Genomic DNA, 26,919 nt, shown 5'->3' with positions numbered 1-26,919 from the left:
CCATTCTGACTGGGCAGCCATTTTGGTGTTGGCATCATGTTATGCTTTAGCTATTGAAAAATAGCAGATCTACAAGCTCATATCGCGCCACCGAGTGGCGCGATACGAGCTTGTAGGTCTGCTATTTTTGAAAAATCGAAGACACTTTTAGAATCTGATCTCAGGTCAGAATGGGTTAATAATGAAACTGTCAGGACGTAATAGACATTTTTTTAATCTGATCTCAGGTCAGAATGGGTTAAAGAAGAAGATGAAGAAGAAAAAAACATAATTAATGTTATACTATCATTATAATTGTGGTTTTATTTGGGGGGGGGCCCTTGCAAAATAAAATCTTCACAGCCAAACAGTGTCCTCATGGGAACCACCATGCACTGCTAGTTTACTGCGAGTCGTGAATCTTGTCTCCTAACTCTTAAATTGGGGTTGGCTGTCAGAGGAGTCTGTAGTACCCGAGGGTGGTCTCGGTCTAATTCTCATAATGAGTAACAGTAGTAAAGTTCTGTGACACTTCTTTCCTATTATACCAGACTCAGAGCTTTTCCAAAGTCAGCTAAATATGCGACCAGCCATGGCTGGCAGACACCAAACTATCCCAGACATTTATACTTCCCTTACAAGAGAAGAGAGCAGAAAACCAAGGAAGGAAACAGTACAATATTCCTGTGGTGCGTGTATCATGTCAAGTCACAGTGGTTCAGAGCAAAATGATTGTCTCGTGTAAGTAATGTGTATCAAATTGTATTTTGCTTTACATCATGAAAATAGTGTGTTCCTTTTTAACGGACCTGATTGAGATTCAAATTCCTTTGGTCTCGGTCTCGACGGTCTAAATAAAACGTTTCCCAGCCTTACGACAATTGGAGTTGCAATTGAGGGTAAAAGTAAGGTGCCTTTCAGTCGGGCATTACTCCCACATCAAAGGAAATATAAGCTCTCCTCCATAATCAGTGTGTTGCTCTGAGGGCAGAGACATTTTGCAGACGACAGCCATATCTACACATCAAATAAACACTGCATACCTCTTCCCCCTTATTTAGAGGACCACATATATAGACGGTACTGCACAGGCAGTAAATAAAAGGCCATAAAAAAATGAAATACAATGAAACTTCTCATTAAAGCCCACATTCTTCACCATTGGAACAAAAGCTGTCGCCGATTACGCTGTCAAACTTGTCAACCCATCAATTGTACTGTCAATTAACCCGTTCTGACCGGGCACCCATTTTGGTGTCGGCATCATGTTATGCTTTAGCTATTTAAAAATAGCAGATCTACAAGCTCATATCGCGCCACCGAGTGGCGCGATACGAGCTTGTAGGTCTGCTATTTTTGAAAAATCGAAGAGCGACTGACATTTTTTAGAATCTGATCTCAGGTCAGAATGGGTTCATCAGACCAGTGTGTGTCCGGCGGAAACCTCGTATGAATCTGATCTCAGGTCAGAATGGGTTAACATTTACCACCTTCAAACTAGTGGCCATATAGTCTGTGTTTATTTACTTCAGACTCCTATCGTCTCGCTCCATTTGTCTTGCACAAACAGCTTGTTGAAAGAACAAGGTAAAAACTTTGAAACTAAAAACATTTTCATGGTGTGGCACTGAAGGTCTCTAGAACTGGTGTGCGTGCGTGCGTGCGTCTGTGCGTGCGTGCTAACTTAACTTTGAGTAATAAGTTCTTACAGCAACCACCACCTTTCTTGACTTGTCAAATATCGTAATATGGAAAATAAATATTAACTGCTAGAATGCTGTCTCCCCATCATGTCACCCCTTCTCTGAGCACGTACGTGCAAACACACTGTCTGGTCTCATTGTAACCTCAACAATCACATTTCCGTTCACCAAAAGCTCAATTGGTATAGTATCAATTGGTAGCAGATGTATTCTGAATTCTATAAGGATACATTAATTCAGACCTGGGCATTACACGGCCCGGGGGGGAAATACGGGAACTGCCCATAGATCCGAGGTCCCGTTAGTCCGAACATGCACTGCTCCCGTGCTTGCGGTTAGGTTTAGGTTAGGGTTAGAGATAGGGATAGTAATTTCGGAACAATGAACCCTCTGACTAATGACACTTACCGAAAATACGGCCCTTTGGCTGACTCTGACCGGCCCATGAAAGGTTACTTGGGAGCGTACACGGTTTCTTCACATACACGCAATCTGTTTCCTGCCGTGAATTGAGTGTGATTGACAACCTGTTACCTTCCTTGTCGTCACCCCTCAAAAGTATCAACCTGACTCCGCCAGTTGGTGGCAGCAGTGACTTCCTTCTCCTGCTCCCATCTTTGTCCCTCTCGGGCAGAGACGATGTACTCTGACCGGAGAGATATGAGACATACCAACAAGACTATACAACTCAAAATGATTATGGAGATATCATAATTGTTGTCCCGCTGCTTCCGGTTTATCGTTTCTGCCTGAGAGAGCCCAGATCCAGGCGGGAGGAGGTGGATGCCGAGTGCTAGCCTGGTTAATAAACCAGACTAATATCGCACGGACCGCGGGATATTAGTCTGGGGAGGCTCAGCTTGGATTTCATTTCCAGGGAAACATTTTCTCTTTGACGCAATTGGTCAGAGCTAGCTGTCAGTCAAAGGTCTCAAGCATTGAAAGTCACTGTACCAAAGCCCGCCCCTTATTGCATACCGTGTCCCGATTGGCCGCCCACATTCTCTGGTGTAGGAAATGGGCGTATACAATTGAGCCTCTCCAGACCGAAATCCGCCGGCAGGCAATTTATTTTTGCCAACGGCTGATTCGGTCTGGCTTATTAACCAGGCTAGCCGAGTGCAGGTTTCAACAAAATATGGACTACCAATTATTTATTTACTGAAGTCAGAGGTAATAATAATAACAACATCTCACCAGCTTGTCAAAACATTGCCAGCCCATTTACTGCTTTTTATATATAAATAAAAATTCATATTATGCAGAATTGAGTTCAGCCTTGTGGCCCGGCCCTCCACAATAGTTCTCATTTGGCCCCCTTGGGAAAAATAATTGCCCACCCCTGCATTAATTAGTGTGCAAGCAGACTATTGTTATTGCACTCCAGCACTTACATCATTGCAAAACATAGTTTATAAATTCTCTATTCTCCCCTGCGATTGGCCAGCAATTTCTGAACTCTTTCCAAGGCATTTGTGTGCTTTGCTTTGCCCTCATCTGATTGGACAGCATATGGTGATGTACCCAACTCATCTGATTGGACAGTATATGGTGATGTACCCAACTCATCTGATTGGACAGTATATGGTGATGTACCCAACTCAACTCTTATAATTGAACAATATTCTAGTTTCTGTATGGCGTGGCACAGAGTTATATATATATATATATATATATATATATATATATATATATATATATACTAGAGGGCAGACTGCCCCACCCCCAGCTATTCATTTCAATGGAAGTCGCTCACTGGCATTTGAAGCCAACTTCCGGAAGTGCTACCTTGTGTCCTTAACCCTAACCGACCGCGGACGTCACGTAGTCAGAATGGCGGTGCGACGGAATGCCACTTTGTCCCCATTTGGAATGTGCCCAAGAAGACATAATGACACATGGTCATTTTGGGTGCAAAAGACACAAGGTCGGCTTATAGAGCTCTTTCTGAGACAGTTCCATGCAATGTTGGCCTTTTAAATCATAGGCCATTACCCTGTAAACACATTGAATAATGCATATAGGACACACAGACCCAGAGGCTGTGTGGCTGGCTGGCTGGCTGGCCAAGAGAGACTTTAGACTTGAGAATCACACACGTATTTTTCATTTTGTTTGGGGTTTTATGATAGTGTTATAAGTGTTGCCTGTCTGCTCATCCTCTATGGAAGTGCGTGCGTGTGTAACACCCGGGATTCGAACTCGGGCCTCCTGCGTGAAAGTCCAACATCGTCTTAACCACTAGACCAAAGGGATATCCCTCTGGACCGGGGGAGATATTAGACTTTTGAGGCCATCAGGCAGAAGCTCTGAGCCACTCTGTTACACACTTGTCTTTGTCGAATGCGCCCCTGTGCAATATTAACCCATTCTGAACGGGAACCCCTTTTGGTGTCAGCATCATGTTATGCTTTAGCTATTGAAAAATAGCAGACCTACAAGCTCATATCGCGCCACCGAGTGGCGCGATAAGAGCTTGTAGGTCTGCTATTTTTGAAAAATCGAATAACGATTGACATAGAAACATAGCTTTATCAGAAAACTGTCAGGATGTAGAAGACGTTTATAGAATCTGATCTCAGGTCAGAATGGGTTAATGTATAGGGCTACATTGCTCCCCTGACTGACAGACTGACAGACTTCACTGACAGACTTCACTGACAGACTGACAGACTGACTGACTTCACTGACAGACTGACTGACTGAAGCACATCTTTTGAATTTGCAGCCAATTATCACTTCACTCACTGTTCTGTCCAGTCTTCAGTGTCTGAGCGTAGAAGAAAAGAAACAAACAAAGCGTTCTCCTTCCACCTGCCTGAGCCTCGACTCTACAAGGAGCACACTGAATGTTGAAATGCATCCAGGGATTATTTACACGCCTGGAAAATGTACCTCAAAACACACGAGGATATACTTGCTCTCGCTAAATCAACTTAAAAGGTTATTTCACTTTAAAAACAAAAAGGCTAGTTTTATCGTCTACTCCGGCTTTTGTGACCCAAGACAGTGTTTACGTTGCTCGATTCGGTATTAGTTTAGATATTTGATATTCATTATGATCAGACACGCCCCTTCCTATATACACAGTACACACCTAATGTGAATTTAACCCATTCTGACCTGAGATCAGATTCATACGAGGTTTCCACTGGACACACACTGGTCTGATTAACCCATTCTGACCTGAGATCAGATTCTAGAAATGTCAGTCGCTCTTCGATTTTTCAAAAATAGCAGACCTACAAGCTCGTATCGCGCCACTCGGTGGCGCGATATGAGCTTGTAGATCTGCTATTTTTCAATAGCTAAAGCATAACATGATGCTGACACCAAAATGGGTGCCCGTTCAGAATGGGTTAAACTACATTTACCATGTTAGACTCATTCAAAACAACCGTCCTTTGTGCTCTGTCTGTCTGTCTGTCTGTCTGTCTGTCTAGAGATTTGGAGAACACAGAATGCCATTCACCAACCAGCCCCTCCCCTGTAAAACCCTGTCCTGTTTGTTCGTTTTCAATCATTAAATAGGTGCTTTGGAACACATCCCGCTTGTTCTGGCTTTCCTTCCATTTGCAGATTAGCGAAAAGGATTAGTGGTAATATTGTTTATGCCAGACGCATTTTTGTAAGCCGACATCCCATCTCGCACAAAGGCATTCCTATTTCCTGGACATTACATTATAAGCAGGCTTTGTCTTTATGCTTGTACAGGTGCGTGTGGGTGCGTGCGTGCGTGCGTGCGTGCGTGTGGGTGCATGCGTGCGCTGCGCGCGCACACATGCATTGTGTGCGTATGTGTCTTGCAGTCAGTAAGCAACAATAACAAACCTCCACAGGGAGAGTGATGAGCAGAGAGAGGTAGAGGGTTGATGGAAAGCTTGGCAGATAGATTGGCAGATGGAGAGAAAGTGAGAGAGGAGAGATTGATGCTGTGCCTCGGTGTCTCTCCACCACACTGACAGTACAACAACCATGTTGTGTTTGTCTTCCTTCACTGAAATTGCACATTGAGAAAGAACGAAGGGGAAAAGAAAACCCAGATGCAATCTACCCACGTTTTGTTCCTGCAACACTGCAGTGTCTCCCTATACGTTTCTTTCTTATACAGATGGAAATGGGTGAACTTTAGTCAATGTGGTTCTTATTTCAATTATGCTCATCACCCAAATCTGTGACTAAATGTTGTGGGGAGACAATGGCAGGTGATGATGGAGCACGCCTTTTGAATCTTCAGCCAATTATCACTTCACTCATGTCCCGTCTCCTCCGGGGATGTCAGAACGTAGAGGAGAAGAAACAAACCGTTCTCCTTCTCCTCCCTGCTCCTCTAAAGAACACTCTGAATGTTGAAATGCATCCAGAGATTATTTACACGAAATATAAACATAACAATAACAAACTGTTACAAACAAGTATAATTGCGAAGGTGTGCCATTATTCAATTATGGAAATAATCGCTGTGTCACTGTGTATAAGGACGGGACTACTTGAATCGGCGAGTTGAGCAAAAGCAAAGAAACGTCAGACGGAAAAGCGTCTCGCAGCCCGGAGGAGAAGCTCCACTGAGCACAACATGACTCAGTTGTAAGACAAGTCGTCCGTGCTGGGAGTTCCACCGGATCCATGGATAGCTGTGTTTTACTGTCAGGGTCAACTCAAACTAGACCCACGACACAACACATCTTAACAGAACACACACACGCGCACGCGCACACGCACACACAACAAACACACACACAACAAACACAGAAAGCAAGTAAGACTTACCGAACCATGTGGACACAAAGCTTGAGTCTTTATAGACCGAGAGTCGTTAAGCCAACCAGGCACAGGTGTGGACCTCACAGATGCCACAGCTGAGGGCAGTGAAGACCCTGGGGAGAGAAGCGATATAAACTGTTACATGTTCTATCACTCAGTCCAGATGAGAGCGTGACCTAATTTATTTACATTTTTTCAAAACGTGTGCTGCTCTCCTCAGGTTTGATCAAGACGGCCCTGCCCGGCATGGACAGGGAGGTGAAGGAGAACTACCAGGTCGTGATCCAGGCTAAAGACATGGCTGGACAGATGGGGGGGCTCTCAGGGACCACCACGGTCAGCATCACTCTGTCAGACGTCAACGACAACCCGCCACGCTTCGCCAAGAGTGAGTATATATAGCTTCTTGGGAAATGCAGTCGCCGACACATGCTGCGTGCAGCTGCACACACACTGACCGACTCTAGGTGTGACAAGAAAATAATACTTGTCACTTGACTGAATATAGTCTTTCACACCCATTATCGCACGTAACAGTGCAAACACATGCACGCACACGTCGCACACAGTGACATAGTCAGTATCATGGTCAGTATCATGTCAGTATCATGGTCAGTGTCATGTCAGTATCATGGTCAGTATCATGTCAATATCATGGTCAGTGTCATGTCAATATCATGGTCAGTGTCATATCAGTATCATGGTCAGTATCATGTCAGGATCATGGTCAGTGTCATGTCAGTATCATGGTCAGTATCATGTCAGTATCATGGTCAGTGTCATGTCAGTATCATGGTCAGTGTCATGTCAGTATCATGGTCAGTATCATGTCAATATCATGGTCAGTGTCATATCAGTATCATGGTCAGTATCATGTCAGTATCATGGTCAGTGTCATGTCAGTATCATGGTCAGTGTCATGTCAGTATCATGGTCAGTATCATGTCAGTATCATGGTCAGTGTCATGTAAATATCATGGTCAGTATCATGTCAGTATCATGGTCAGTATCATGTCAATATCATGGTCAGTGTCATGTCAGTATCATGGTCAGTATCATGTCAATATCATGGTCAGTATCATGACAATATCATGGTCAGTATCATGTCAATATCATGGTCAGTATCATGTCAATATCATGGTCAGTATCATGTCAATATCATGGTCAGTATCATGTCAATATCATGGTCAGTGTCATATCAGTATCATGCATGGTCAGTATCATGACAATATCATGGTCAGTGTCATATCAGTATCATGGTCAGTATCATGACAATATCATGGTCAGTGTCATATCAGTATCATGGTCAGTATCATGACAATATCATGGTCAGTATGTCAATATCATGGTATCATGTCAATATCATGGTATCATGTCAATATCATGGTATCATGTCAACATCATGGTATCATGTCATTATCACGGTTAGTGTCATATCAGTATCATGGTCAGTGTCATGTCAGTATCATGGTCAGTATCATTATCACGGTTAGTGTCATGGTCAGTATCATGTCAGAAACACTGACCACAGTGGCACATGCACAGTAACAAGTACAGACATTTTGCTTTGTAGCTCATTCTGGTTATTTTTTAACAGTCCTTCGTCCCTGCTGGAAGAAAAAAACCCAACAAACAAACAAACATGAAAGTAAAAATGAAATAAATGAAATGAAAATAATATTCTACTTCAATCACATAAACACAGGGACTCGACAGGCAGCCTGTAACGTAACCCTCGGGTTGGTGTCAATTTCAGAAAGTGGATTATATGTGGTGAGCTGTGGGCATTGTGCTGCACACGGGAAACTCTCTCTTCAAGACAGACAATTAAATGCAGTGAAGGATCCCGCAAAGTTCATCAGATCAGCTCTGTAAGCCCTATTAAACGAAGAAAGGACATTCTCCCGGGTTTTTAATCTCTCTCTCTCTCTCTGACTCTCTCTCTCTCTCTCTCTCTCTGACTCTCTCTCTCTGACTCTCTCTCTCTCTCTCTCTCTCTCTCTCTCTCTCTCTCTGCTGACTAGCATCAGCAGAGGGATCAGACTGACAGATTACTCATGGTGTCATGTTGTTTCCGCTCAGTGACAGCAGTGCAGTAAATGGTAAATGGTAAATGGTGCATTTATATAGCGCCTTTATCCAAGGCGCTTTACATAGATTGTGCATTACATTCACCCATTCACACACACATTCATTCATACACCGATGGCAGCGGAAACCATGCAAGGCACCAACTAGCACATCGGGAGCAATTAGGGGTTCAGTGTCTTGCTCAAGGACACTTCGACAGTAACTCTGGGGGAGCCCGGGTTCGAACTGGCAACCTTACGGTTACCATCCAGGCACTATACCCCTGAGCCACCGCCGCCCCGCAGTGCAGTGCAGTGGTGGAAAGATCACTCCATTTATTTTCTTTATTTTGAGGGGTGTTGGCCCCTCCTATGTCCCTATAGCTTTGAGGGTTTGTGTGAACACAGACATTGAAGACAAAAGTGAGGATGTAAATTGTGATTGGCCGAAATGAGATGATGATGAGACTAAGAGCACCCCTCACTTCACACAGGTGTGATTTTTTTCTTTACTTAAGTAAAAGTATCAATATCCACAATGTAGAAATACTATACTATAAGTATTTTGTACTTAAGAAAGTATCCATTAACCCTGCAAAACCCGGATATATTTCTATTTCCAAAATATTATTTTCAATCTTTCAGATGGTATTGTAGAAGTACTTTGGAGAGGAAAATATAGTGTATAGTCATATTTTACAAGCCTGCACACACACACACACACACACACACACACACACACACACACACACACACACACACACACACACACACACAGTCTGGTCGCCTAGAGACGAGGCAGCCAATCAGGACGATAGGTAGTCATTACAGCAGCCAATGAGAAAGATAGGTTGAGCGGGGCTGAAAGCCAAGCAGAGAGAGAACATAGACCAGCTGTGCTTACACAGCATCTGGTAAATATCACACCTGTGTGAAGTGAGGGGCGCTCTTATCATCGTACACCATCATGACGTAACATGTCTATTTGCACATTGTTACATGGCAAATTCTCCATTCAATGTCAATGGGGATTTAATCTTCTCGTATAGGACAAAAATAGGTGATTTGCTCGTCCACATATGACATGAATTCTCCATTCATTGTCAGTATGAATTTAACCCATTCTGAACGGGCACCCATTTTGGTGTTGGCATCATGTTATGCTTTAGCTATTTAAAAATAGCAGATCTACAAGCTCATATCGCGCCACCGAGTGGCGCGATACGAGCTTGTAGGTCTGCTATTTTTTTTAAATCGAAGAGCGACTGACATTTTTAGAATCTGATCTCGGGTCAGAATGGGTTCATCAGACCAGTGTGTTGTCCAGCGGAAACCTGGTAAGAATCTGATCTCAGGTCAGAATGGGTTAATTTAATGTAAGACGAAGATCACTAATAGCTGAATATAGGAGCGTCTAGCGGCCCTCAAGTGATCAGTGTCTTGATAAAAATGACCACGTATGATTTGTGACGATGATGATAATGTAGATGATGTATTGACCCACATGACATCACAGGGGGGGGGGGGGGGGGGGGGTGGGGGGGGCAGAGTAATATAACACCGAAACACACACACGGTCAAATGTCTGGAGAGGTTATATAACCCCGTTGTCCCATTTATCACTCCCTATGACAGCTAGGGACCAGCAGACAGACAGAGAGACAGAGAGAGAGAGAGAGAGAAGAGGGAGGATAGCAGAGGCAGATGAGGGAGCATACAGTGGGGATATATGAGGTGACAGGGTGGATAGATGGAGAGGAGAGGCAGTGGGGGGGGGGGGGGGGGGGGAGGGGGGGGGTGACAGGGGAGGAAAGGCAGACAGACAGGAGAGAGCTGGGCGGAGGAACGCTCCCCGAGAGGGAGATGGAGAGGGGGAGATACGGCGGGGAGAGGGAGGCTGACAGAGGGGTTTCCAATAGAAGAGAAGGGAGAGTGAGTGAGTGCATGCTGGGTATTGTAAGGATGCTGGGGTTGGGGGAGCATGGGGACGGATGACAGAGGGGTGTAGATAGGAGACAAGAGAGGGAGGGGGGCGGGGGGGGGGTGGGGGGGTGTTCTAAGGGGACACCCAGAGGAGGCGGGGTGTCAGAGAGAGATATCATTGTCTGCCGGAGTGGAGTGATGCCTCTCCCCCGTCTCTTCTCTCCAGCCAATGCTTTAATACCTGCCGGATTGAAGAAAGCTCGGTTTTGTGTATGCACGCACGCATGCACGCATGCATGCCGATCTACGGGATACGCGTAGCCCCTGTGGGTGCACGACGTGTGTGTGTGTTGCGCGGCGCGCGTGTGTGTGTGTGTGTGCGTCAGCGTCACCCACCGAGACCTGTGCCGACTCAGGCTTTGCCAAAACACCGTCAGCGTGTTTTATGAGCTTGTCAGTGTTGTTTTGTCTCCGAGGGGCTGCGTGTATATCAGGACCATCGCCTCCACGCGTCTCTTTATTTAAGCGAGCCAAGAGGCAGCGTTCGTTCGGGGGACGATTTATCTCACTGCGAAAAGAGAAAAAACTGCAAGTCATTTGACACAATGAATGAATGAATGCATGCAGGTAAAAAAATACACGCAGGCACAAACCCATCAATTTGTGCAGGAACAAATTGCCCGAGAATTTATGTCACATCCTAAAAACGGAGCCCTGGGACTCCTGGAAGTGCTCCCATCTAGTTTCACAAAATGGCCCGAAATTAATAGATTGGATGTGAAGCGTATTTTACGGCATATGAAATACAGTTGAAATACAGCTGATGTTACAAGCATTACAGAAATGAATCTTTCTCTCTCTCTCTCTCTGTCCCCTATTCTCTCCCTTTCTCTTTGCCTCTCTCTGTCTCTCTGTCTCTCTCTCTCTCTCTCTCTCTCTCTCTCTCTCATATTCCAGCCATGCATGAGTTCAGAATCCCGGAGTCAGCAGAGGTGGGCTCCGTGGTGGGAGTCATCCGAGCCGTGGACGCGGACATTGGCGAGAACGCAGAGATGGAGTACAAGATCCTGGGCAGCGAGGGCCCCGCGGTGTTGGACATTCACACCAATAAGAGCACCCAGGAGGGTGTCATCACGCTGAGGAAGGTCAGAGCGCTGTAGCTGGGTTTGGGGAAGGCTTATTGGACACTGCAGGGGGGGTCCATTATTCACCTGCTCACCTGACGCATTGCATCTGGTATTTTTCATTGAGTGACACTGTGGCGCGACAAAGTCTAGCCTCGCGTAGCGATACTAATATCACCGTGTGGATATTATAGTCTCGTCCCTCTCAGTGTTGTCCCAATATTTGCATAACTGGGCCCTGGTTGGTTTTGGTTATAGCCTGGTTCCAGACGAATCTGGTTGGCTCGTCACCTCTCACAATTGAGAGGGGCCTGACTTAATCTATGCCTGGGGCAATACACATTGCAAAGGCATGATGAAGGCTGGCTATTATGCGAGGCTAGACAAAGTAGGCTCTAAGTTAGGAAGAATGTATTTCCAAAATGTGCGTGTATTTGGAAATACATTCTTCCTAACTCCGTGCCTCTTCCGACTTCCTTGTTATACCGATGATACTAATTTAGCAATTCACACAGAGTGAACGCTGACCACCTAGTTCAATTCACACAGAGTGAACGCTGACCACCTAGTTCAATTCACACAGAGTGAACGCTGACCACCTAGTTCAATTCACACAGAGTGAACGCTGACCACCTAGCCGCGGTAAATGGTAAATGGTAAATGGTGCATTTATATAGCACCTTTATCCAAGGCGCTTTACAGAGATTGTGCATTACACTCACCCATTCACACACACATTCATACACCGATGGCAGCGGAAACCATGCAAGGCACCAACTGGAGCAATTAGGGGTTCAGTGTCTTGCTCAAGGACACTTCCGCGGTTACCTGAATGTATAACTCATGGAAATTGGAGAAAGACTAAACTAAAACATCAACAACAACAACAACAGAACAAACAAAGTTGACAGTCGTACATAACAGCGCGGGAGGCACTTCCTCCCCCACAATAGCCCAGCACAGAGAGCATGGATCTCAGCATCCAGCAGTGCACTCTGTGTGTGGCATGTTTTTGACGACACATTTAACTGTATCTGACAGTTGCTTCATCAAGTGCTCACTCTGCAGCTCTCCATCGATCCCCCGTCCATCAAAACATCATCGAGTGGAAGAGGATGTAATTGCCTCTCGCGGCTGTGATGGCTCTGTGGGCGGGTGGGCGGTGGGGGGGGGGGGTGGGGGGGCAGAGGTTCCTACTAATGACGTGGTTTGTCTCCAGCCTGCTGTGTTCTATATAAGCAGTGGTGGAAAGTAACTAAATACATTTACTTAAGGATTGCACTTGAGTACAATTTTGAGTATTTCCAATTTCCAATACGTGTATAACTGCTACTCCACTACATCCACTCCGCTGCATTTATTTGACAGCTTTAACCGGCATCATGTTATGCTTTAGCTATTGAAAAATATCAGATCTACAAGCTCATATCGCGCCACCGAGTGGCGCGATACGAGCTTGTAGGTCTGCTATTTTTTGAAAAATCGAAGAACGACTGACATTTTTTAGAATCTGATCTCAGGTCAGAATGGGTTAATCAGACCAGTGTGTGTCCAGTGGAAACCTCGTATGAATCTGATCTCAGGTCAGAATGGGTTAAAGTCACTAGTTATTTTGTAAATTCAGATTAATACTAGTAGCGCTTTTTTCCACCACTGGTTCCAATTAAAGCGACACGACACATTCTCAACCTGTCACTAATATAATAATAATAAACTTTATTTATATTATAATATTATAATATGCAGTCAGTATACCCGCAGCCCTCACGTGAGCCGGGGGTGGACCAAGAGATCCATTTGTTTCCTATCAGGTTATTGAGGGCAACAGAACATGTCTTGTTCCATGTCAGGTTTTGTATATGTTAGAAACATCATCGACCCTCCCCTCCCCTCCCCTCCCCTCCCCTCCCCTCCCCTCCCCTCCCCTCCCCTCCCCTCCCCTCCCCTCCCCTCCCCTCCCCATCCCTCCCCTCCCCTCCCCTCCCCTCCCCCCACCGGGCTCCTCCAGTGAAAAGTGCTTACTGTGACCAGCTGTTCTCAACCTTGAAGCTCGTTCCTGTCGATGCAAAGTGCGCAAAAAAAATATAAAATTTCAACCTTCTCCCGTTACCGCCATCAGTGTAATGTGCGCACGCCCACACGCACGCACGCACGCACGCACGCATGCACGCACGCACGCACGCACGCACGCACAATTCAAAAGCTGCGGGAGAAAAGGCATTGAAGCCGTCATGCCTAACCAAATCATTCATGGCCTGATCACAGCGGTATATGCAAAGCACTAGAGGATGCATCACGCAGGGATTGTAGTGATGTTCTACTTCACACCTGACAAAGGAAGGGGAAGTGATTTTCTTTGGTTAAAATAAGTGTGAAATATAGCTAATGATATACAAATTAAATAGATAACAAAACACTTTTTTTTGTTTTAACCAAATAATATCACTTACTCACTGCCTTTAACTACTGGAGCCTGGTTACTACGTTGCCATACTAATCTCCGATCTACACGCACATCACAATGTTGTGAGCTTGCCTATTATGTCCAAAATAGGCACGCCAGGTTCAGGTTCAGGTTCAGGTTTATTTGTCATGTGTATAGATACAGAGTATACATACAATGACATGTATTTTGCTCAGAGCACTCAGTCTTACATACACAGGACATAACAAACATCTATAGTGCAAGAAAAGACAAAAACAGGAAAAGAAAAGTGCAAGTGAAGTGAAGTGCAATACAGTTCAAGGTCAGCTGTTCAGCAGCCTGACTGCCTGGGGGTAGAAACTGTTACTGAGACGGGTGGTACGAGATTTGATGCTCTGGTAGCGCTTTTTGGAAGGGAGTAGTTTGAACAGGGTACTCATTGGGCGCCATAATCCTGTCCAAACGCCCCGGGCTCTGAGATCGCCTTATGACGCCTATTTTAATATCAATTGATTACGGTTCACAACTGTGTCCTGTTGTATGTATGCACTCATAACACACAAAAAAAAGTAATATTAATCCAAATCTATAAAGTAACATAGTAACTAACGTTTTCAGATAATTGTAGTGGAGTAAAAGTACAATGTTTGCCTCTGAAATACTCAGAAAATACTCTGAATTGTACGTAAGTACAGCGCTTGAGTAAAAGTACTTAGACCACTGTTCCCCGTGTTCTCCTCCAGCCTCTGGACTTTGAGAAGAAGAAGCAGTACACGGTGCGCGTCCAGGTGGAGAACCTTCACCTGGACCCTCGCTTCCTCTCCGCGGTTCTCTTCAGGGACGAGGCCAGCGTCAAGGTGCTGGTGGAGGACGTGGACGAGCCGCCCGCCTTCCAGCGCAGCAGCTACGTCATGGAGGTCAAGGAGGACGCCGCGGCCAACACGCCCATCGGGTCGGTCGGCGCCTCCGACCCGGACAGCAACCGCAGCCCCGTCAGGTAGGCGTGGGAAACAACAACCCCAAGGGGAAAGTGTTCATCCTGCATCCTGTGCGTGCGTATTCATATGGAAGTGCTGCTATATTGACTACACCGGGCGGCTGCGGCTCAGGAGGTAGAGCAGGTCCTGTACACCTGTATGGTGGTGTAATGAATTGCAATGTTTTCATAGCGCTTTTCCAAGTGCTCAAAGCGAGCACCGTAGCAACCGCTAAATTAAAGTACCGGTATAGAGCACCGAAGTCCTGACGTAACTCGCTCATCCCTTCGATTCCCCTGGTTCGCGGAAGTAATTTCTCTATGGAGAATAACATGGGGTGATCTTAATATCGTCTACTATAAGCGTTGTGGTCCAAAAATAAACAAGCTGTCTCTGCGTTATTGCCAGGGAGGTGTCTCTGTATCGTTTGCAACAGTCAGTCACTCATATATGATACAGTCTGCTTCTAGCGAAAATCTAACTATTTCAGTAGCAGTAACATTAGTGTTTTCTCTCAGTCAGTTGATTCTTCATATCCATATGAGTGAAGCGGCCGGGATGACATGTTTATTTTTCAAACACAGTTCTTATATGAAGCAATCTAAAAATCCTCCTATGGCGATTTCAATGCAACTAAAAAAATACATGAACCTGGGGACTGACGCCCTCTACTGAAAGTGACGTCAGACTTCGATGCTCTATTAAAGTATACGTATGAACTGGGCATCATCAGAGAGAGGAAGCATAGTGAGGTGTCAGGTGCACACGTTGTGCACAGCCACAGCAATGGAAAGAGGAAGAGAAAGGGAGAGCAGAGGAGAGGAGAGGAGAGGACAGGGTAGATGGGGAGGAGGGCAAGGACGGAGGGGCGAACACGTGGGAAGGAAGATGAACAAGGGAAGCAGAGGCGAGGAGGCGTGCGGTCGGTGGTGCGCGGTGCCTTCCAGACAGAGAGCCCTAGCTGGCTCCCCCTCGGGGGTCTACTTCCTCTCACGCTGCCCCCTCCTCATATCTGCTACTCCATTAATCACAGTGATGTATCGCGCTAGTCCGGCTATAGCAGAGCAAAACAACACAACACAATACCAGTGGATAACCTGCTGGCTTTTGTGCCGTGTGCGTGTGTGTGTGTGTGTGTGAGAGTCACTGAACACGGTTATTAAGTCTCTCCTTCAACAGAGTGCAGGCGAGACAGACTGTTCCAAATGTCTTGTCTGTGTCGACGGCACAATGCAACGTACGAAACGAATGACATGACCCATAAAGCTGTCGTCATGTTTGCTCATGTTTAATGTGTTACGGTGTGTGTGTGTGTGCGTGCATGCGTGTGTGCGTGCGTGCATGCGTGCGTGCGTGTGTGTGTGTGTGTGTGTGTGTGTGTGTGCGTTCTGCAGGTACTCCATTGATCGGAACACAGACATGGACCGGCTGTTCAACGTCCATTCAGGAAATGGGTCAGTGTTCCTCCTCAAGGACCTGGACAGGGAGGAGAACGCCTGGCACAACATCTCCATCATTGCCACCGAATTCAGTGGGTAACAATTAACAAACACACACCGTGTTAATTAACGCTGAGGGCCCAATCATTTCTGTAATGACAGGCAGTCATTAGGCGGCACTTTTGCCACTTAAATGGTGCATAATTTGGGAACAAGGTAATCAGAGTGTCATCCGTTAACTCATTCAGTGCCCGGGTGTATAAGCTCACCGTGAGCCTGTGTTACGGTATCTGCTATTTTTGAATAGCCAACGCAATTTTATTTTTTTAAATGACCACAGATGCTTTCCCGATTTTAATGGGTATAGTTTCAGCAAGTTGGAAGAAAAAGCGGGTGCTTTTCTGCTGAGGAAAGCTATCTGCACGTGGGCTTGTCCTGCGTTTTCTGGCATCATCAGAATTGGTCACACGATGCCGAAAGTGATATAATGTCAGGAGGTGGGGAAACAGATCTTGCCTTTTTCACCAAGAAACATGAAGTGGAAATGGGAGGTCAGTTGAGAATCATGCCTCGTGTGTTTCATCTGTGACGGAGGCTGGAGGTCAGGTCCACAACTCGGCCGTTGGGGAACTATAGAAACAAGGAAAATAACCCATTAAGGCCTGACCTCAAAATTTTGCTATTTTTCAATATCCAAATTATAACATATAACAGGTGAAGGAGTTCAAGTATCTCGGGGTCTTGTTCACGAGTGAGGGGAGAACGGAGAAGGAGATCAGCCGGAGAATCGGAGCGGCAGGGGCGGTATTGCAGTCGCTGTACCGCACTGTTGTGACGAAAAGAGAGTTGAGCCAGAAGGCAAAGCTCTCTGTCTACCGAGCAATCTTCGTTCCTACTCTCACCTATGGTCATGAAGTGTTCCTACTCTCATCTATGGTCATGAAGTGTTCCTACTCTCATCTATGGTCATGAAGTGTGGGTCATGACCGAAAGAATAAGGTCACGAATACAAGCTGCCGAAATGAGTTTTCTTCCACGGGTGGCTGGCATCTCCCTTAGAGATAGGGTAAGAAGTTCAGTCACACGAGAGAGACTCGGAGTAGAACCGCTGCTCCTTCGGCTGGAAAGGAGTCAGCTGAGGTGGTTCGGGCATCTGGTTAGGATGCCTCTCGGGCGTCTCCCTGGGGAGGTCCTCGACGCATGTCCCACTGGGAGGAGACCCCGGGGCAGACCAAGGCACAGTTGGAGGAAATACATCGACTCACTGGCCTTGGAACGTCTCGGAATCCCCCAGGAGGAATCACTAATGTTGCTCTGGAGAGGGAAGTCTGGAGCTCTCTGGTGGAGCTGTTGCTCCCGCGACCCGACTACGGATAAGTGGTTGAAGATGGATGGATGGTGTGAAAATTGCACATGTACTATAGCAGGAGTTCCCAAACTGTTTTGGCCCAGGTACCCCTTGGGGGGGAAGATTTTTTTCCCAGGTACGCCCTCATCCTCGCAACACAGATAAGCATATTTGCAACCTTTACATTTAGATGCCATTGGAACTATTTGTATTAAAACTTTTCAATCAAAGTCACAGCACATTTTCACAAACATTTATTTAAGATGCTATCTTAGAATAGATGTAGACCTATTTAACATAATTGCCTTCCTTGATGCATCAATTAAGCGTCAACGACCATCAGCTGGTCACAGTCACGCTGCAGCACTCTAACTGAAAGTGACTGCGTGGAGTCTGTTTCATTTCTATCCAAAGGCCAATGAATGATGGAATAATTATGATTAAGGATTACTGTGATTATGGTAAGCTCACATGATGTCACACATACCATAATTCACTGGCAAAAACATTAATAAATCGTGGACCCTGGACCCCACTTTGGGAACCACTACACTATAGTACACTACACACACTATAGAGTTCACAGCTGACTGAAAGGTGTCAATGAGGGGTGATTAAAGGTGTGATTAGGGGTTGAATAAATTACCCATTGTTAAAAGGCCCTGAATGTGTGAAATCTCCGTAAGGCTTGTTCTCATGCTTTGACTGTTCTATAGTTAAACAAGATTCAAATGTCCATACTGTATCTGCCTCAAATATTTTTAGATTTCAAAGGTGTCAACTTCCCCTTTGAAGTTAACAATACGTTACATCCATCACGTGTATATGAACCCGCTGCTGGTTTGCACTAGCTAGTTGACTTTTGAAAACCTATTACAGACCCTAGCATACAGTACGCTCATGTTGAAGATGCCGCACGGCTCTGAAGGAGGTGATCAGAACCATGTGCTTTCAATCTAGCTCCCACATGAAGTGCCTCCTTATCAGTGATTGTAATTACTGTAAATGAGTACACAGTGTCCAAAGATCTCCTCTCCGTGTCTCCACCAGACAACCCACGGCTGACGAGCAGAGTGCCAGCGTACATCAGAGTGCTGGATGTCAACGACAACGCTCCGACGTTTGCCACCAATTACGAGACGTTTGTCTGTGAGAACGCCAAGGCTAACCAGGTTGGTTTGATGCCACGAGAGGAGAGGAGAGGAGGGGAGGGGAGAGGAGAGGAGAGGAGAGGAGAGGAGAGGAGAGGAGAGGAGAGGAGGGGAGGGGAGGGGAGGGGAGAGGAGAGGAGAGGAGAGGAGGGGAGGGGAGGGGAGGGGAGGGGAGGGGAGGGGAGGGGAGGGGAGGGGAGGGGAGAGGAGGGGAGGGGAGGGGAGGGGAGGGGAGGGGAGGGGAGGGGAGAGGAGAGGAGAGGAGAGGAGAGGAGAGGAGAGGAGAGGAGAGGAGAGGAGAGGAGAGGAGAGGAGAGGAGAGGAGAGGAGGCATGCCGTCATTAGAACTCTTTCCAATTCCCTTGTTCCCTGTCTCCGTTTCAGAATGTTGTTACTGAACACGGATCAAACTGAAATTGATCATTAGTTTGGGGGTTTTGTTTAGATTTTTCTTTAAATTTCTTTAGTAAGACTTTAAAAACCACTGGCCTAATTAGGGCCATTCACGTTGAGCACTATAACTATAACAATAAAAGTACAGTCTGCACTGCTCAGTATTTCTCACTTCAGTAGCAGTGAGAAAAAAACCCCACTATCCGCTGAACGTAGTGAATCAGGCTGGGTCCTATAGTAAAAAAACCCCACTATCCGCTGAACGTAGTGAATCAGGCTGGATCCTATAGTAAAAAAAACCCACTATCCGCTGAACGTAGTGAATCAGGCTGGGTCCTATAGTAAAAAAAACCCACTATCCGCTGAACGTAGTGAATCAGGCTGGGTCCTATAGTAAAAAAACCCCACTATCCGCTGAACGTAGTGAATCAGGCTGGATCCTATAGTAAAAAAAACCCACTATCCGCTGAACGTAGTGAATCAGGCTGGGTCCTATAGTAAAAAAAAACCACTATCCGCTGAACGTAGTGAATCAGGCTGGATCCTATAGTAAAAAAAAACCACTATCCGCTGAACGTAGTGAATCAGGCTGGGTCCTATAGTAAAAAAAAACCACTATCCGCTGAACGTAGTGAATCAGGCTGGATCCTATAGTAAAAAAAAAACACTATCCGCTGAACGTAGTGAATCAGGCTGGGTCCTATAGTAAAAAAAACCCACTATCCGCTGAACGTAGTGAATCAGGCTGGATCCTATAGTAAAAAAAAACCACTATCCGCTGAACGTAGTGAATCAGGCTGGATCCTATAGTAAAAAAAACCCACTATCCGCTGAACGTAGTGAATCAGGCTGGATCCTATAGTAAAAAAAACCACTATCCGCTGAGCGTAGTGAATCAGGCTGGGTCCTATAGTAAAAAAAACCCACTATCCGCTGAGCGTAGTGAATCAGGCTGGGTCCTACTATCCGCTGAACGTAGTGAATCAGGCTGGGTCCTATAGTAAAAAAAAACCACTATCCGCTGAGCGTAGTGAATCAGGCTGGGTCCTACTATCCGCTGAACGTAGTGAATCAGGCTGGGTCCTACTATCCGCTGAGCGTAGTGAATCAGGCTGGGTCCTATAGTAAAAAAAACCACTATCCGCTGAGCGTAGTGAATCAGGCTGGGTCCTATAGTAAAAAAAAACCACTATCCGCTGAGCGTAGTGAATCAGGCTGGATCCCACTATCCGCTGAACGTAGTGAATCAGGCTGGATCCTATGGTACAGCTATAGTGCATTAGGATGAATCTCTATCACCTGGCTTGGAATGGCAGATGGTAAGGCCAGCCAGTTAATCAGTTAATGCTATGATGTTGTGCAACTGGGATGATTTGATGAATTTGCACACCAGGGTCAAATAGCATTTCAAGTGGATGGTGTTATTTCTCTCAAGTCAATCTAGACAATATACCAGGTTAAGTTGTCAATAACAATTACAATATCCTGTGCTTGTTCTCCATTAGTCTGTTGATGAAGTGTGTCAATTAGAAACGTTGCAGCAGTGCATACTGTACGTCGTACAGTAGGCGAAACGAAGCAGCATTGAAGTTGGATCAGGGGCCTAACAGTGTGCGAGCATTAATTGTTTGAGTTGATCTTGTACTGGCCATTGCTCAGCAGCTGCCCGACTTTGGGTCTGGGAGGTGCATGTCCCTGCTTCTCTTACCAGTCATGTGGCAGGGATTTTGGCTAAATGGAATCAGTACTGTTATGTTTAGAGAACACTGCAAACAGGTTAAATCAAGAGCTATACATTATGCATTGTTTTCCAATTATATGTGACACAAAGTCACCCAACTCTGATAATGAACTGTATATGGAGTACATGCATCGATACACTTCTTGTGTGTTTCCTTTCAGATAATACAGACAGTGAGTGCCTCAGATCCTGATGAGCCCGTCGGGGGCCACCGTTTTTTCTTCAGCCTAGCACAGGATGCCTCTGGGAAGGCTAACTTCTCTGTGCGCGATAACAAAGGTTTGCTCATTTTTGTTTATTTATCGTTCTCAACCCACGATGTACACATGGCACAGTGCAACAGTCCCGTAGCACATGTGACAACGCTCAAGCTGAACATCATGTGGTCTGTTTATGTATCGTTAAAAGTTAACCACAAGCTGTTTCCTTTTTTTCCCCCACCTCCTTTTCTTTTTGGGTTTATGCACCTCAGCCACAGGTTACATTTTATAAGAGATGATTAATTTGTGAGATTGTAGATCTGGTATTTTCAGAGTGCAATACCCCGAGTGCAACCAAACTTAAAATGATTTGTCTTTTATTTACTACGGACTACTGGATCTGTTCTCCACTAGTCCGTCCCTAACATTTTAGTCTTCGTTTTTATTTGCTGACGAAATTGTCAGCATAGAAATATTGATTAATGAAATCAACACCATGGTTTATCTCTCCGTATAACACCAGACAACACGGCAGGGATCCTGACGCGGAGGAACAGCTACCTCACGCTGCAGAAGAGCGTCTTCCTGGTGCCGGTGGTGATCTCCGACGGGGAGTATCCCACGCAGAGCAGCACCAACACGCTGACCGTGCGCGTGTGCACGTGCGACCGCGAGGGCAACATGAAGCTGTGCAACGCCGAGGCGCTGGCGGGCCGGGCGGGCCTCAGCACGGGAGCCCTGGTGGCCATCTTGCTCTGCGCCATCATTCTGCTCAGTGAGTTTATTAGGCGATGAAGACAAATCCCAGCAGACGATGGGAACCACATTGCTAATTTACCAACGAAAAAGCTGCAAGAAAAAGCAGTTTAGAAAAGGCATCTCGACTCAAAACATGACCAGTCAGTTTATGAAACACAGGAGATGTAGATTTCCTTTGTGCACGAGCGTAGACATAGTGTCGTCTTGGTTGTTGAATGGTGGATGTATGTAAAGGAGCTGGGGTTAGATTGCAATGTGGGACGCGTCATCAGTAGTGTTCCCTTAGGCTTCGTACACACCTACACGACAAATGTTCGGTCCGTGTGCGATGCCTGATTGCTGTTTGATTGCTGCTCCAATTCATTTTCAATGGGAGTCACATGGTTTGACCAAACATTTTTGTTTGATGAGGGGGGAGCAATCAGCAAACACACACAAATGTTTGATCAAACCATGTGACTCCCATTGGAAAAGCATTGTGGTGGCCCAATTAAAAACCACCAAACATTCCTTGATTGGGGTTTGATCAAACATGTGTGTGTTTGATTGCTGTTGGTGTTCTGCCCCTCCCCCCTCATCAAACAGAAATGTTTGGTCAAACCATGTGACTCCCATTGGAAAAGCATTGTGGTGGCCGAAAAAAACTAAAAAGCGACCAAACATTTGCTTGATTGGCGTTTGCTATACGTGTGATTGAGGCCCAAAGGTGATCAGAACCGATGAGGCACGAGAGTGGCCTTCATGTTGAGTGGCAGACCTCTCATGGGACTATGCATGGCAGGGGCGTCCTTTTCCCTGAGTCAAGCCTCAGCTGACCGCATACCTCCTGGCTTGATGTTGAGTGGCAGACCTCTCATGGGACTATGCATGGCAGGGGCGTCCTTTTCCCTGAGTCAAGCCTAAGCTGACCGCATACCTCCTGGCTTGCTACTTCGGGGCCTTTCCTCATTCATAAAAGAATGCCACTGGCTGCTTCTTTGGGCTGCCTCCGAGCGCTGGCTCTGGCCTCTTGACCCACAGGTCTGCATACAGCCTGGTGGTAGATCTTGACCCCCAGGTCTGCATACAGCCTGGTGGTAGATCAGGTCTGCATACAGCCTGGTGGTAGATCTTGACCCCCAGGTCTGCATACAGCCTGGTGGTAGATCTTGACCCACAGGTCTGCATACAGCCTGGTGGTAGATCTTGACCCCCAGGTCTGCATACAGCCTGGTGGTAGATCTGGCCACAAATAAACAAAGAAACTAATATGATTGTTCATGATGTTCAACCCAAAGCATTGTTTTTGGTTCGATGGGATTTAATTGCCACAATGTTAGTAGCCTAACATTAATGTAACGGTCTGAAATGTCAAACGTCTTAAATATGGGTTTATGCTGATGGATGAGAGAGTACATCAAACTTTAAAATTAAAAAAAAAATCCTCAAAAGGTAGGGGGACAAAGTACTCACATTTCCACTTTATTGGCACACACCAAAAAGGAACGCTTTCAGCTATGTCTCATCAGACTGCTGTGGGATGAGAGAGTCATTTGACTACAGAATAAATACATTTGGCTTTACCCAGCATCATTAGAGATAACGTTTACTATTCAGCAATGTATTACCCAACTAAAAGGCACAACAACAACAACAACACTATTACTAGTATCATCTCTAGCAAAGCATCTAGGGCTCCATTTTCGTCACCGCTAAACCCCTTATCCCTAAACTTCTTTTCCTTTTTTTTTTTTACTATTTTGCAAAACATTTTTGAATAGTTAAAATGGCCAGTCTACAAGCTCACAACGTGTCAATGTAGATTGGCTAGTTGAAATATTAATTTGTTTTTTCAAAATAGTAAAAAAAAAGGCAAAGAATGGGATAAGGGATAAGGGGTTTAACAGTGATGAAAATGGAGCCCCTACTCTATTCTCTAAGTACTGTTTTACCGTATTGTACTTTTGTTCTTGACCTGTGTTGCCCTGTTGTCATATTAACAGCCTGGAAGATGGAAAGAACAGCATCAATACATCCTACTGGCAACTCCATTCCGCCTTTGAGTCTGGCAGAAATCCCTCGTAAACATCAATCACATCCACATAATGATGGCTTTCAGAGACCCGCAGGAAGATAAACAGTCGTGTGTATTGTCTCCTCTCCAGTGATCGTGGTGCTGTTCACCGCCCTGCGGCGGCAGAGGAAGGAAGACCCGCTGATCCTCTTCTCCAAGGAGGACGTGCGGGACAACGTGGTCAGCTACAACGACGAGGGCGGCGGCGAGAAGGACACGCAGGCGTTCGACATCGGCACGCTGCGCAACCCGGAGGCCGTGGAGGAGAGCAAGCAGCGGCGGGACATCGTCCCCGAGGTGTCCTTCTACCCGCCCAAGCTCTGCCGGGCCGCTCTGCCGCCGCCGCCGCTGGGCGGCGCCTCCGACCCCGGCAGGGACGTTCGGTGCTTCATCAACCAGAGATTGCAGGACAACGACGCCGACCCCACGGCGCCGCCCTACGACTCGCTGGCCACGTACGCCTACGAGGGCAGCGGCTCCGTGGCCGAGTCGCTCAGCTCGCTGGAGTCGGCCACGACCGAAGGAGACCAGAACTACAACTACCTGAGCGAGTGGGGACCTCGCTTCAGGAAACTGGCAGACATGTACGGGGGAGACGACAGCGAGGCCGATTCCTAACGAGTGGCAGCTGGGGAAATGAGCAAAAAGGGCGTACAAGAGAGGGAGGAAATTTGCGAATTCTCATTTTTGGGCAAGCAAAACATCACGCACGTGCACGCACGCACACACACACACACAGACACACACACACGCACACACGCACCCATTAGTGATACTGCGGACATTTCTGGTGCATGCATTGTCGTCTGAAAGACGCAAAGGACACCGACGCAGTGTGCTGGTTCGTCCAAGTGCTCTTTTTATCGCCCAGTGATGCCATGCAGTGATGTCGTGTTCCTCTGACGACCAGATGTTTCGCTTTATGTTCAGGCCTGTTTATACTCCAGTTCTATAGGTGATAAGGTGACCACAGTAAAAACAGAGAGATGTGTTTGGGTGAGCGGTGAGTCTCTTATCACCGCGCTGTGACGTCATGATGTTGTACTTTTCGGTGGTTACCTTATATCTGAATATGGCATTTAGTGGCTGCCCAGAGAATGCAGTGGACTACAGAAGAAGAACAAAAACTACAAGAAGAACAAAAACTAAAAAACACTTTTAATGGAAAGACGTTGTGTAGAGACTTTTTTATTTTCTGTATAGGTGTGCATTAGGCCCAGATATATCTATACCAACTTGTTTTTTTGTTTTGTTTGTTCGTTTGTTTTTTTCTTCGTAAGCTACCTGTGATGAACCAGTTCATGCTTATACTTTTCAGTGTTTCTGGGACTAAAAAAAACAACAACAAAAAAACAAGGAAAAAAACAACAACAAAAACAACATGCTGCATATTGTGGTTTATATCTTTGCTTGTGTATGTATGGCAATATGATACGATACACTGTACAGTCTTTATGGAGGTTATTTTTTCCTAGGGGAGGGGGATTGTTACTGTATCTGTCCAAACAAGCTCTCTTTCAGCACTGGCTCTCTAATGTTTGCCTCTTATCCACAACAGGGCTCAAATGCGTGAGCGCCAGGATGTGCAGGTGGCTTTCCGCTTATCCCGATATACCAGCCCGTGGTTTTACCGTAAACTCCCCAGGCCTTGGAACCCCGGTAACAACAGGCCCGCGGTTTTATTGTACATTCCCCCATGGCCTCGTTCAGTCTTTTGGGTTGACAACAAGCAGGGATTCACAATAGACACTAGGGATATTGTGTATGTGTCTAAAGCCCAAAACCACACCAAAGGATCGGGTCGGGACAAGGGTTGCAAGGAGTTGCATTGGTGTGGTTGAAAAAAAAACATTTTGTCCCGACCAAACCTGTGGTGTGGTTTGGGCTTAATAGTGAGTTGCCATGAATACAGCAGCAGCCATTGCAGAGGCCCTATTCCGTTCCTTGGATTCTATGCTAATACGGCACGCAGTTATTTTGTGACCAATTACAGTATAATGTAATTATTATGTTTGGTGAATGAGTGGTATATAGCCTCGGTACCCAGGCTTTTATTCTCGGCTCAAAAATGAAAACCATGGGGGCACATTTCCTGGTCTAGGAGTGGGAGTGAACTACAGTGCAGAGGGGCGTCGCTACACATTTGGTGACGTCAGTTTTCTCCGCTGTTTTCTACCAGGGAGGGGCGGGGCGGGGCGGAGGGGGGGCGGGCGGGCGCTCAGATTGATGAACCAATATCGGCATTAATTCAGCAACCAATGCAGTAAAATGTAAGATATTACTATTTTAATATAACAGACTGTGCTTCTGATATATGCTGAGTAGATGGGACATGCAGGATATCATCAGTGGTTTGCTTTGGTCGTGGCTAATGCTTTTAAAGAGCCATGCTGATATGGTGTTTGAGGTCACAACATATGTTCTGTTTTGTTTTTAGATTGACATCTAATTGTTATCTTGGGGTGACATAAAACATACCAAATAGTTCCTGAAAGATCTGAATGTAATTAGAACCAATGCCATTTTAATTGACATGACCCTACAACTACAAACATACCTATCCAGTATCCACACTCTACAGATGTGCTTCAAGATCTACCAAGGTCAGACTCCATTCTGACATTTGGAAAAACACCCCAACACAAACATCTCCTGACATCTAATGAACGGTGGGTCCGATTGCTACCAAATTACAGTAGATAATTATTGGACCAACCTTATCAAAACAGCTTGTTTAGATGTGTAAAGAATAAATATACCAAAGTCACCAACTGTTGGGCCAATCATCACAAAACGTGCAGGCCACGTCTACTTAAAGGTATATTCAGTGATTTCACTCAAAAAACCGTAGGTTTCGTTTTTAGCTGGGAC

At 45.9% G+C, this 26,919-nt stretch overlaps 1 protein-coding gene across 1 annotated transcript in view; it reads left to right on the top strand.

The window, feature by feature from the left end:
• Positions 1 to 24,967, top strand: part of LOC310868381 (cadherin-6-like) — a 48,563-nt gene extending 23,596 nt beyond the window's left edge. Inside the window, exons 4-11 of the mRNA XM_083778805.1 lie at positions 6,667 to 6,834; positions 11,396 to 11,583; positions 14,731 to 14,984; positions 16,359 to 16,495; positions 18,802 to 18,923; positions 21,198 to 21,315; positions 21,760 to 22,011; positions 24,140 to 24,967. Of these exons, the coding sequence (XP_083634931.1) occupies positions 6,667 to 6,834; positions 11,396 to 11,583; positions 14,731 to 14,984; positions 16,359 to 16,495; positions 18,802 to 18,923; positions 21,198 to 21,315; positions 21,760 to 22,011; positions 24,140 to 24,666 (1,766 nt within the window). The 3' untranslated portion in view covers positions 24,667 to 24,967. The remainder of the gene's footprint in view (positions 1 to 6,666; positions 6,835 to 11,395; positions 11,584 to 14,730; positions 14,985 to 16,358; positions 16,496 to 18,801; positions 18,924 to 21,197; positions 21,316 to 21,759; positions 22,012 to 24,139) is intronic.
• Positions 24,968 to 26,919: the final 1,952 nt, after the last annotated feature.

The sequence above is a fragment of the Protomyctophum parallelum genome, assembly GCF_964188405.1.
Source record: "Protomyctophum parallelum genome assembly, chromosome: 12".
NCBI lineage: Eukaryota > Metazoa > Chordata > Actinopteri > Myctophiformes > Myctophidae > Protomyctophum > Protomyctophum parallelum.
This window is presented reverse-complemented; position numbering and strand designations above follow the sequence as displayed.